We start from the raw sequence: 12,753 nt of genomic DNA, 5'->3' as shown, positions 1-12,753 counted from the left end.
AAGAAAGGACGAAGAAAAAAAGACACACACACACACAGATAGAGAAAGAGAAAGATAGACACACGCACACAACAACAAGAATGAGAATAAGAACATCAGCAGGAGCAGGAACAACAACAGCAGCAACAAAAACAACCAAAAGAAAATAATCGTCGATAAAAAGCTGGCGCCAAGATACCCGTAATATGAGCTAACCACTGGCCCCAGCAACCGACACCAATTCCAGCAACCAAACTGAACCCAAGCATCTTTCTTCTCACTCCCCAAACACCCATCCACACACACACACACACACACAGAGAGAGTGTGAGAGAGAGACCCACTCTGGCAAGTGGCTTCGGCACATCACAGGGCATTATTGGGTGACATGTGAAAGAGCTCTAGGCCTAAAGCCTCGAGAATGGCTTTAGCCCACTTGAGTTTGTGTTTTACAAGATACAATTCACTAATTCCAAACAAAAAGTTAGTCCTGCATGGCAGTTCTTTCTATTTCTTCTCTTCTGCTTCAGCTTCTTGCTGAAGAGGCCTTCTTTAGTAGTTCAATTCTCTGTGTGTGTGTGTGTGTGCGTGAGGACCGACCACTTCACGCCACTTGGTGTTTGCTTTAGGCGAATTTTAAATTGAATAAGTATTAATTTGATGAAACATTATATAGCCAATACTTTTTATTTAGAGGGATTTCGTACAATAGCCTCTTAAAATGATGAGCAAAAGGAAAATTGTATGAATGGATGATGGATAAAAGTTTTTAGATTATACGTATATCCATATTTTACGTTTCTTAGCGCACTTGGCTTAGTTGAGCTTCAACCCATCCAAAACTTAAAGGCAAAGATGGCTAACTCTGCTTTAGTTTTAGTGGAAAACTTCATTATGAAACAAATCAAATTTGTAAGATGAAATCGATATAAGAATGCCATTTGAAAACTGAATACACGAGTTTTCAAAATATATTGAATTAAATATTAAAAAAATTTTTGTACTTTGTGGTTAAAATTTTAAATATTCGCGCCATTTGTCTGTTAGACTTAACAGCTGCGATCACTGTTAATTTAAATTTTGATTCTGTTAGTGAAACATTCGTCGTTGATCAATGATCGTCATCGGCAGTGTTATCGAAATTACCAGGGATGGCAAAACATGTGTAGCGAACAATTCAAAAAATGAAAAATTTAAAGTTTACGTTTCTTTGCATAGGGTATTAAGTGGTACTTTGCTTTTTATACATCCAACGTATTCCAATATCCTGACCAGGTAAGTCTGCGCTTTTTTTGCCAAATCACCTTAAATGACTTTACTTTCTTGCTATTTGTTACTTAATATACACATTTAAAATACAAAATTTAAGCCCTAAAAATGTGAACCATAAGCTGACGTCACGTTCTTGTTCACAGCTCCCAATGGCTTAAAATTTATGACATAAATAAAAATACAGGATGAGTAGGGGCACAGCCCACCCACCCCACCACCCATAGCCCATCGCCCATCACCCACAACCCATCAACCAACCATCCTAAAACCCCGCCCCAATAACACGCACCGAAACGAAACGTTTTCCTTTTCGTTTATTTTCTTTTTGTTATTTTTTTCGTTTTTTTTTTTATTATTATTATTATTTTTCAACTTTGACTGGCGACGCTGGCGGGCAAAAGTTCGATTCGAATTGGATGCGCAAAGCCGCAGAGTCAGAGGAAGTCACCATCATGGTCAATCACCTGCCAATGCGCAAAAAGAAATGAAAACACAAATAAATTAATATTTGGCTTAGTGAAATTCAATTTCTTACAAAGTGGAAACCAAGGGAGCAAGGTGATGGTGAATGGTGAATGGTGATGGTAATGGTGTCGGTGGGGGTGGTGGCTATGGATTTGGATGTGAACGTGAATGTAAATGTGAATGTCCAAGGGACTGTTGGTTGGCGATAAAACGCTTTCGTTTTCAGGTAATTGCTTGTAACTGACATAAACCTTAAGCAAAGTGAATATATTTATGGATAGCCAAAAAAACCAAAAGAAAAAAAAAAACACGCTCACTCAAATTCAAATGCCAACGGTCATTGGTGGCTAAAAACGATAATTCTGGCACAACAAAACCAAAAAGAGCATTTAACAACAACCCAGCCCTGAATTTTGTCGTGGCGGCAGCAAAACAGCTGATTGAGATTCAGAGAATTTGTGTTGGATTGTATTTTTTTGTGTGTTTAATTGTAATTGAATTGAAATGAGTTCGGCACTGCGGGCCAAAGAATTACTAATACGGGCTGTGGAATGCGATCAAATCGGTCGTATATTGGAGGCACAGACTCTATATCAAGATGGCATTGCCCAGTTGATGGGCTTCGTCAATGGCGAACCGGACGAAAATAAACGCAAAGGATTCCTCACACGCATCAAGGAATACATGGATAGAGCCGATGCCATCAAGGCCCGTGTCAATGGCAAACTCATGCTGGGCAAAGTTGTCTCACATATATGCATTGAGGACAATGATATTGGTTATGATTATGATGATATATTTGGTCAATTCATGGATGATAAGACAATTGAAATTCTGCTTGAAGAGCCCTATATGACTCAAAATTATCAGGTGAATGAATGCGACTACTCGTCGTCCAAGCAGATTAAATAATAATAAATTATACAATTTTATTGATTACAGTATCAAAACCTTGTACGATTTCTGGAATTAACTGCTGTTAAATGCAAAAATATGAAATATTTTCGATTAGTTACAAAAGAAGATACTAAAAATTTAGATCAACAAAAAACAAATATTGGCCAAATAAAGGCCGATCTTGAAAGAAGAAATATAACATGTTGTGTTAAATATGAGGAATCGCTGCATGATCGTAGAATATAGTAAGTAATCCAAATATGAATATCAAGAATGGGCAATGAATTCATTAAATTTATCTCTCCTTTCTCTCTCTCTCTCAAGTCTTAGCAATGGCTATATTATTAAAATTGGTCGAGGATTGCATTTTTATAAGGCCTCCAATCCAGTGTATTCGATTGGTCTGGTCAATTATAAATTTAGAAAATGCCACAAAACAGATGTTGATATATGGAGCAATTCAAATTCTTAGTTAAGACAAATGACAATTATTTCCATACTCTATTTTTTTTACCGACACTTTTTTTGTCCCATATACAAATACAAAGATTTTCAGTTTTTTACGTAGAAGAACATTTCATTTTTTTTGTTTTTTGTTCTATGCAAGCAAGGACCAACCCACAATTGTAGATTTTCGGGTAGCTATAAATCTACAGTTGCCAACGAAGACGACGAGGACACTGGCACTGGTCGTGGTGCTGGTCCTGTTGGTCCTGCTGCTGTTGCACTAATATATGGATGTGGCCTGCAGCAGGGGCGTTTTTTTGTGTGCTGCCAGCAAATGTTTAAAATTCATAACTTTCACGCCACATCGAAAAGCGAGCGAAGGCGGCTTGTGGCGGCACAGCTGGTGAGCTGGTGATGCTGATGCTGAAGCGGGTCCTCGGAGCTGGAAGCTGGTTGCTGTAACTGGCTGTTGGCTGCTGTTTTGAATGCCGCTGCCAGCGGGCGGCCAATGCAGTTGCATAAAAGACAGAAACGGAAGCGCGAAACGTATCCTGGGCTCCATAGCATTTCACTGCTCTCTCTGTTCTCTGTGTGTCCTATTCTTAACGTTTGTACTTAAAGCTTTTGCCGCCTTAAGCTCCAATGGATACTAACGACAATGCCAGATAGATAGAGACAGCGGGAAAGGGAGCGAGCGGTCGGTTAGAGATCGAAAGACATGTGCGTGGATAATTAGAACTGTGACACAGTTCGCTGCACATTCTCATAGTCAGCCAAAGTGATACAGAGAGACATGGAAAGTCCACCTTTTGGCTGGGGCAGGCAGACACAAGACAGTGGCAAACGGTGGCAGCGGCGGTGGCGGTGGCAGCACACAATATATTTTCAATTTACTTGGTAGCATGCCAAGGATTTATCAACAGATGAAGGCAATTGTTACGCAAAGGCACAAAATGCGCCGCGATGAGCCGGTCTAATAAATTGCACCAGAGCTAAAATGCTTTGCTCGCTTTTAAATTTTATGGCGCGTAAGAAGGGGCCCTGTACACACACACACAGAGAGAGAGACACAGACTTACATACACATAGACAAATTCACTAATGCGACTCAAAACCAAACCAAGCAACCGCCCACTTTTTGCCACCCCTAATTTCGGGTTTTAGCACGACTTGAGCCCGGACCCTGAGGGGTTGTGGAAAAAATAATGGTAAGGGTAGAGTGGGGGAGGGGAGGGGGTGGAGGTCTGCTACTCTGTAGCTTCTTTCCATTTGCCTAAGCTGGCTATTCATTGCGTGGATATTCTAAACAAGCAACAAGAAAAACCATCATCATCATCATCCAATTGTGGAATGCCTGAAGCTGTAGGGGTTACCAACACTCTAATACTTCGACCGACCGCCCCCCAACCGCTACCCCCATCAAAACGTGTGCCCTCTGCTCGGCTAACGATGAACTTATTGAACAATTAGATGGTTCAGTTATTTTAGATAAAGCCATGAACTAGATGGAAATACTGTAACCACTCTTTTGCATGCCACAATGACTTTTTCCCCGAAAAAGAAGGCGGCAGAAATCGACGCCAAAAGAAAGCAACAACATTAGCACTGTAAAGAGAAAGTTTATCCATTAAAAATCATACCTATACTTAACCAATTTATATAGCAATTATATTGATTTAAATTTTAAGTTTTGTGTTTAGAAAATACAATTTTGAAATACTTTTTGTTTTAAATTCACATGAACTTTAAATTTTCGAATGAATAGATAGGATCAAGAATGTCAAAAATCTCGCATCAATAGAGAATAGCCAAATAATTGCTTCTAAGCTAAAACCAGTTGGGAATTACAATTAAATGAAGTAAAAAAGGAAAAATAGGCATACAATTGGCGAAACTTTGTTTCAAAACCCAAATTATATTGTATGCAGTAAAAAAAAAATTGTAGGATTAAACGGTTGACATCCATTCGATATGCAACAAAAAAAAGGGTTAAACTTTCAAGTTGTCAGCTATGATGTCTTGATTTTGCTATATCTATTTGTAATTCCGAACTAGTTTTGGGTTTGAAGTCGACTGAGTTGTCTACAGTTTTCTTTGTTACAATTAACTCTTGTGTCTGTTTTAGTTTATTGTTGTGTTTATAATTATTCTCGCTTTTAAGTACAGGACATTCCTAACCGATATCATAATTGGTTTTTAAAGAGGAAAACTAAACAAATTTGTAATAAACAAAATCCATTTTCATTACTAGAATTGATATTGAATTGACTTACATATTACTTTTTAGACAATTTCAAAACCATTTTTGAATTTTACTGCAAATTAAACTAATTTGAAGTGTATTATATTTTGGCAACTAAAACCACAAACCCATACGGGCATAGAATGATCTCTGTATATATACAAAGACATTATAGAAATTGCTTTTGAAATGAATTTGTTAAGGTTAACGTTTTGCTGAATTTGATTAGAGTTTTGTGTGAAATGGTTTTATTACAATAGTTTAATTAATAATATAAGAGAATTTATTGTTTGTTACATAAATCTCGATATATTAATGGGGTGAAGAGGGGTAGGGGGGGGGCCTATTCCCGTCTCCATCGCCCGTCCCTATTGGCAATATGAAATACGTGACTGGAGCAACAATTTAAAGCTACCGATAAATGAGCGCGCACACCTTTTTTGGGGCAATTTCTGGTAAGATGGGTGAACTGGGGCAGGAGCAGGAGCAGGAGCTGGCCCATTTGGGCCGGTAAAACTGGTCTTGATGATGGTTAACAAATAACTTGAGCAGCTAAATAACATGAATGAAATTCTTTCTCTCTTTTTCTCTTGACAAGCAACAGTTACTACTTGTCGTACGTAGTATTTTTGGTATTTGGAAATCCTTCAATGTGTGTGTGTGTGTGTGTGTGTGTGTGTTGCCTGCCAATTTGTGAGCAATGAATGCAGCAGTTAAGTAGAAAAGGAAACTACAATATATAACAATGGAATTAGTTAGATTTTTGGTATGAGAAGAAAGCAAAAGAAAATAAGAAGACCGAGAAGGAACACCAGCCAACTACCCCAAAGGCAGGGAAGGGAAGGGAGGGGCGGGCAGGCTGGCAGGCAAGACCGACCAACAGCATAACTAATCCGAATATTTTACCCCTCTGGCGTAATATAGAAAGTGAATGGAGAGTGTGAGAGAAACAGTGAGAAGAGCGTGTGGCTGGGGAGAGGAAGAGGAAACTGGGAGACGAAGAAGCTACTTTTCTATTACGAGGACGAAGGATATGAGTGGAGCACGCTAAGCGCAAATGTTTTAGGTTCAGCACTTATGACATTACATTTTATGGGTTGTGGGAGGGTCGCACGGTGGTTTGCTAGGATATGTGCTTGCTTCTCTCTTGTTGTTGTGTATTCTCTATTAATTTGCCATAGCTTGAAAAACAACCAACCCCCATACACACACACACATACAGTGATGGTAGGAATGCCTACGCACACACGATTGTTGTGGCAAAAGATTTGTGAAAGCGCCACGTAATTGACTTTGGCTGATGGGTTCTCCATCTTCTTCCCTTTGGCAATGTCTTCGACATCGACATCGACATCGCCATTTGCCATTGCCATCGTTTTTTTTTTTTTTTTTTTTGGGTCCCTGTATTTGTTGCTTAAAATTATCATAGAACACAGCAGTAGCAGAAGCTACTACAACTACTCTGTGGGTGGGGTGAAGGGTGAACAGCAATAAGAAAAAAAAAAAAGAAGAAAAAATACTAGGAATCTTATTATGTACACATATACTTATGCCGATTTCGTATTATATGCGTAAGTTTCGGCCAAAAGGCAAAAAGGGTGGCGCCTAAGCTGCCGAAGTCAACATTTTTTGCTTGTTTTTATTGCTGGCAGCAACATCAACAACATCAGCAGCAACAGCAACAGCAACAAAAAGAACGAAACGACAGCAACGACGACAACTGGCAAATGTCCCACTTGTTACAAGACGCCCCCGCCTCCAATTTGTTACTCTTGGCTCCTGCCTATTTTTGGCCATTCAGAGAGAGGCGGTGGAAAATCGGGCCATAACTTTTGTTTTGCTACGTACATAAAATGGCGCCAAGCAACCTATATAGGCCAGACAGCAGTGAACATAAAGTCAAGTGAAACTACTGGCAATAGCAATTGAAATCAAAAACGTGCCATCAACTATGGCCAGTTCAACAAAATAGAGAAAGAGGGAGAAAAAATAACTGAAACCCATTTTTGATCGCACCCAAAGACCCAAAGTATTCACCTCCCCAACCAACCCTCGACCCATTTTGAAACAATGGTAAAATTCGCTTAAATCTCAAGCATGGAAGTTTTTCTTAAAATTTCAAAATCTTTTTTAAATAAGTTTGAGATAAAAATATCCTAAACCAATGGCTCTCACTCTCTCTCTCTATCTCTTTGTTATTTCTTTATTTCAGTGTTAAATATAAAAATCTATAAATTCATTTCATCTATTGCTGAAAATAACTATAAACAAGTTGTTTCCTAGAAATATTAGAAAAGAAATCAACAATAAGAATTAAAATCAATGTTTTCCTTTGGAAATATTTGAAAAACATCAATCAAAACTCCACGACAGATGAAATATGCGTCGACTTTTTAAAAAAATTCCCCTAAATACGATCTCTGAAGAAGATGAAAATATATTTGGAAATCAAACAGAAAAACCTCATCGACCTCGAAACAAAAGTTTTGAAAAGGTCGCCAAAATAACAGATTTATTTTTTCATTTAACTTTTGACCTACTAATTAAAATACTTGCAAATGGAATTGGTAATATAATTACAGCAACTATCAAAGAGTTGGACATGGAGGAAATAAAAAGTTTGTAAGTTTAGAGTTTAGTGATCAAAGAGAGAGAAAGCCATCATGTAAATTGCGTATACGCCATTTGAGATGAAAGATGTGTAGGGAAGGAAAATGGATGATTGGTGGATGGAGTGAATGGTGGAATGGTGGAATGGGGGGATGGTAAGAATGAAGAGATGGGTTGAATTCTGAATGGCTGAATGCTGACCAAAAACCGCATCATTAACGCCATGTCCGATGAGCGACGAACCATTAGAAACTGAAACTGAATGACAACTGGCTAAAGTCTCAGGCTCTTAGGCTGCTGCTCTTTGGGATCTGTCCGGCTCCCGTTCCTCTATTCTCTGTTCTCTGTCCTCTGCTCTGTCCTGTTGTTGTCCGAATATGAAGTAAAGTGATTTTCAAATATGGCAGTTCGGGGCACTTTAGTTGCCTTTGTTGCTCTCTTGCTGTTGCTGGCGTTGCCTTGTGCTAGATTAAAAGCTGTCACAGACCAAACAAAGGCAACCGCAGCAGCAGCAGCAGCGGCAACAGCAACAGCAGCAACAACTCACAAAGGATAAGGCAACAATAACAACAACAACAACATCAGTTTTGTTATTGTGTGCGCTTTGGATTTGCAATGTATGCCGATTTATAATCAATCAATGTCAGCGCAAAATTCGAAGCGGGTGGCGGTTGCTGAATAGTCTGATTCTGAATCTGGTTACCCTGCTGCTGCTCCGGCTCCTGCTCCTGCTGCCAGTTCCAGAGCCAATGGGATGGAGTACTCTCTCGCTCTCTAAAGGAGGCGGCAACGGCAAACGTATGCTCGACAAAAAAGCGTTCATTAGGCCATAGACGTCACTGGCAAGGATGGAAGGCGAAAAAGGCGCGTTATTTATAGTGCGTGTCCTATTAATGCATAATCGACGTCAATCTAGGCATATTAAAGGACTAACGCGGCCCAAGTCTATCATTCTTCTTCTTCTTCTTATTTTTTACTTCTTTTCTTATGCTTTGCTTTGCTCCATTCCTTTCTTCACAAAGATTTTAAACCAAAAACGATGCCAGCGATAAACACATTGAGATAGATAGCGCTACTGGAGGAAAAATGAGTTTGCCATGTCGATTTGGCAGAGGTTTACCCCAAAAAAAAAAAAAGAAAGAAAAAAATTAAAATCTAAGGCCCACAAGGTCGATAAAACGAAAGGGAAAACAAGCTTAAAATACACACATTTTACATATATGTACATAACACAAAAACACACACACACACACACTATTTATGTAAGAATGAAGTAAGTAAGTCGTCTCGCCGACTTGTGTATACCATACACCAGGTGAAACAAATATTTAAAATTTCGAAAACCAACTGTATGTCCATTAAATTGTTTTAACATGCCTCATAACCATATGCTATCTCGCTCACTCTACAAACACACGAGCACTCTAGCGCCGCCAACGTAGCCAACGGCCAATTCTGCCCTTATGGATCGCGTAGCAAAATACGTTCTTACGTATATTTTGCATGTTTCTAGTCCGAATTCAATCAAATTTGGTAGTTTGGTAGAAAGAGATAAGATTTAATAGTCTGCCAAATTTGATTATGAGGCTCAAAAAATTGCAAGAGCCAATCGGTTTTTTCTAAATTATGGAGGCGGAAGTGGGCGTGGCAACATATGAAAATATATGTATTCTGCGCGCATACTAAGCCAATATACATACTAAATTTGGTGACTTTAGATTTGTTAGTTTTCGAGAAAATCAGTTTTGTTTAATTTTCGGGGGCGGAAATGGGCGTGGCAAAATTTTTAAATAGTCAATATCTGCGCGTCTATTAAGCTAGCTTACATACCAAATTTAATATCGGTAGCTTACATAGTTTTTAAGAAAATCTGTTTTTTGTAAATTCCGGGGGCGGAAGGGGGCGTGGCAAAAATATGAAACAAACTCGATAAGCGTACATACTACACGAGACTGCATACCAAATTTGGTGGCTCTAGCTCTTATAGTCTCCGAGATCTAGGTGTTCATACGGACGGACGGACGGACGGACAGACGGACATGGCTAGATCGACTCGGTTTTTGATCCTGATCAAGAATATATATACTTTGTGGGGTCGGAGATGCTTCCTTCTGCCTGTTACATACATTTTGGCGACTTTAATATACCATTTCACCCTATGGGTGTATGGTATAAAAAGACCAATTTAATCATAAGAAAAGGTTATCTTAATCTAAACTTAATATATAGAACAGTCAGTAACTAAAGAGAACTCTCTCTTCAAATTATTGATCAGATTTTACAATGAAGTAGTAAAGTTAGTTATTTAACCTAATTAAACTAACTGGAAATCTAAGCTAATCGCCGAAACTTGTTTCTATGAACATGTTGAATATTCCTGGCCAAGTCCGGCAGTTTAAAGTTTATAATTTTAACAAGAAATCTACACATTGAAGAAATATTGATTTATATTGATTTACACAGATCTTTTCCACATGCACTTTTAACTGCATCAAAGAGTTTAAAAGAACCTCAAGATCCGTTCGAAAATAAAGTTTTTGATTAATAACTTTGTTTATTTTCAAGGAATTCAAATTGAGTCCCTTTTTAACTAATAGCTAAAAACAATTGATTAAAAGAAATAAAAAATGATTGAAATCGAATGACATTAAATAAGTTTGATAAAAATTTTAAGTTTCAAACTTACATAACAACACAAAGAAATTTTCTCTCGTTTCTCTCTCTCTCTCTCTCTCTCTGTCTCTCTGAATAAATAACTTAAAAATCTTGCCAAAGTATTAACACTTAAAATGTGTGTGAGATTTGTTAATGAACAGCAAACAAAAAATAATGCCTTAAATTTGATTAATTTAGCTGCATTTGGTTTTGGGGGTTAATTTAAATTGCGGTCCTTGGCCAAGGACCTGTTTAAAGTTCATCAGTATTATGACATTTTTATGAGACAGTTCATCTACATAGTAAGTCAATTGTTTGTCTTATTTAACCGCCTTTAAAATTCTCTCAAAGTTCATGGCCTCCTTCGGAGTGCTCGTCCTTCTGTTGGGAGTTGGAATTGAAGATGGAAAGTTGCGAATGAGAGACATCGCGATGGGTTGGGGACAAGGGGACAGCATGGCAGGGGCGAGGACGAATGTTTAATGACCAAAAGAGGCTCTGACAGTGTTGACAACTGCCAACGCAAGTAAGTCTCGGGCATTAAAAAGCCAAATTGTAATTTTAAGTAATTAAAATTTGACACGATAATCGAATGGCACACAGAGAGAGAGACAGAGGGAGAGGGAGATACACAAGGGATGCATAAAGGCAGTCAGTCAGTCAGTCAGTCAGTTAGACAGTCAGTCCGAGTCAGGTGGGTAGAATAGGTGGTTAGGTGAGTGGGTGGGTGGATGGATGGGTTTAGGTAGGTGGTAGATTTGGCAGCCCTTTTGCCAGATTACAGCTTGAGAAGCATTAATGCACAGCAGAAGAATGAAGACTATACTTATGTAGATATATAAATGTATATACATATATAGGTATAGTCAATGTCAAACCACAGACTATTAAATACACACGCAGGCACGCGAAAGTGCTGAAAAACAAAGCCAGGCGATGACGCTGAGGAGGACGACGACGGCGACGACGACGACGATGGCAGCTTCAGTTTCCATAATTCGCTTGACGACGACAACGACAACGACGTCGAGGACGACTCTACTCTGGATTCGTGGGGAGTAAAAGCCATTAAAGTAACAACCAGGCACAGCACGTTTTTACGGCGCACGGCAGCCAGAAAGATTGAGAGTAACGCTGCTAGGGCAGAGGCGGGTATGGAGATGGGAAAGGGCGAGATGGGTTAGATGTAATTTTTTTTCTTCCTTCGTCTCTGTTTTCTGTTTTGTTGGTGTTAAAGGAGGTTGGGGGGGAGGGTTGGGGTGGCAAGCAAACTCAATCGTAAGCGCAGCAGTCAGCGTCATAAACGACGACGTTGGCATTTAGAAAGCGCAGATATTCCTGTCAAAACGATAAGCGCCGCCGACGCCATCGCTCCGTAGTGCTGCGTGTACTCCTTAGGCAGACAGGGCAGCATTTTTATGCCAAGTGCTGAGCTGCCGTTGTCGTCTTTAAACGTTTTGTGGCTGAATCCTGAATCCAACATAGAGCCCATCCAGTCAGACATCCTAGCTAGCTAGCTGGCTAGCTTCTTCTGTCTTTTGACTCCCACCGATTGTCTCCTTCTCCTCCTGTCTGTGCCTGTGCCTGGCATTGTCATTTATGTATCTATTCTGAGCGCTTTTCTTGCATTGGTTAAATGCCTTACGGTAATTTCATTCACTTACGCGCACATAACTTGCAGAACTCACGTATTCGCATTCGCATTCGCACTTTTGCTTGGAGTTTACTTAACTAGGAGTGGGAGGATGGGTATGGGTATGGGGATTGGGATGGGGTGTAGGTGGTTAGACAGGGGCTCAAAGTTATGTTTAGGCAAGGTGCGTAATGACATTCATGTGATAAGCACACGCACGCGCCCCCAGGATAAAAATTTGGAAGGTGGAGTCTGAGACAACCAAAACGAAAATGAAGGGCAAATGGCAAATGGGCAACCTGCGATGGGCGATGGGCGATGGGCGATGGGAGACTTATAATGCAGCTAATGAGGCCCAAGCTATAACAACAACAACAAACAAATATTTAGACATAAATCTTTTAGCGAAATGGTCGCAGTTGGCCATTGCCATCTCCACTCGCTGGCCACAAGAAAGTCACAAAAAACCAAAAAAAAAGGAAACCCAAGGAAAATTAAAACCCATGTCCTGGTCAATACGAAGCTCAATATACCCGTTAGCACATTAAAAAAA

The 12,753-nt window shown here is 39.4% G+C and overlaps 1 protein-coding gene across 1 annotated transcript; it reads left to right on the top strand.

Annotated features, from left to right (window-relative positions):
* Positions 1–2,121: 2,121 nt before the first annotated feature.
* On the top strand, positions 2,122–3,167 carry LOC6639088 (MIT domain-containing protein 1). The gene is made up of 3 exons (XM_002062343.4): positions 2,122–2,586; positions 2,659–2,858; positions 2,938–3,167. Exons 1-3 carry the CDS (start codon positions 2,221–2,223, stop codon positions 3,083–3,085), a joined length of 714 nt encoding a protein of 237 aa, XP_002062379.2. The 5' UTR covers positions 2,122–2,220; the 3' UTR covers positions 3,086–3,167.
* The last annotated feature ends 9,586 nt before the right edge of the window (positions 3,168–12,753 follow it).

The sequence above is a fragment of the Drosophila willistoni genome (genome assembly GCF_018902025.1).
Source record: "Drosophila willistoni isolate 14030-0811.24 chromosome XR unlocalized genomic scaffold, UCI_dwil_1.1 Seg144, whole genome shotgun sequence".
Taxonomy (NCBI): domain Eukaryota; kingdom Metazoa; phylum Arthropoda; class Insecta; order Diptera; family Drosophilidae; genus Drosophila; species Drosophila willistoni.
The sequence above is the reverse complement of the archived record's forward strand: the minus strand, read 5'-3'. Positions and strand labels throughout refer to the sequence as shown.

Bases quoted from the DNA above. Each gene is read 5' to 3' on its own strand.
- LOC6639088 (XM_002062343.4), top strand. From the start codon at position 2,221: ATGAGTTCGGCACTGCGGGCCAAAGAATTACTAATACGGGCTGTGGAA. The intron at 2,587-2,658 runs GTGAATGAATGC...TATTGATTACAG, and splicing joins ATATGACTCAAAATTATCAG to TATCAAAACCTTGTACGATT. The intron at 2,859-2,937 runs GTAAGTAATCCA...CTCTCTCTCAAG, and splicing joins CTGCATGATCGTAGAATATA to TCTTAGCAATGGCTATATTA.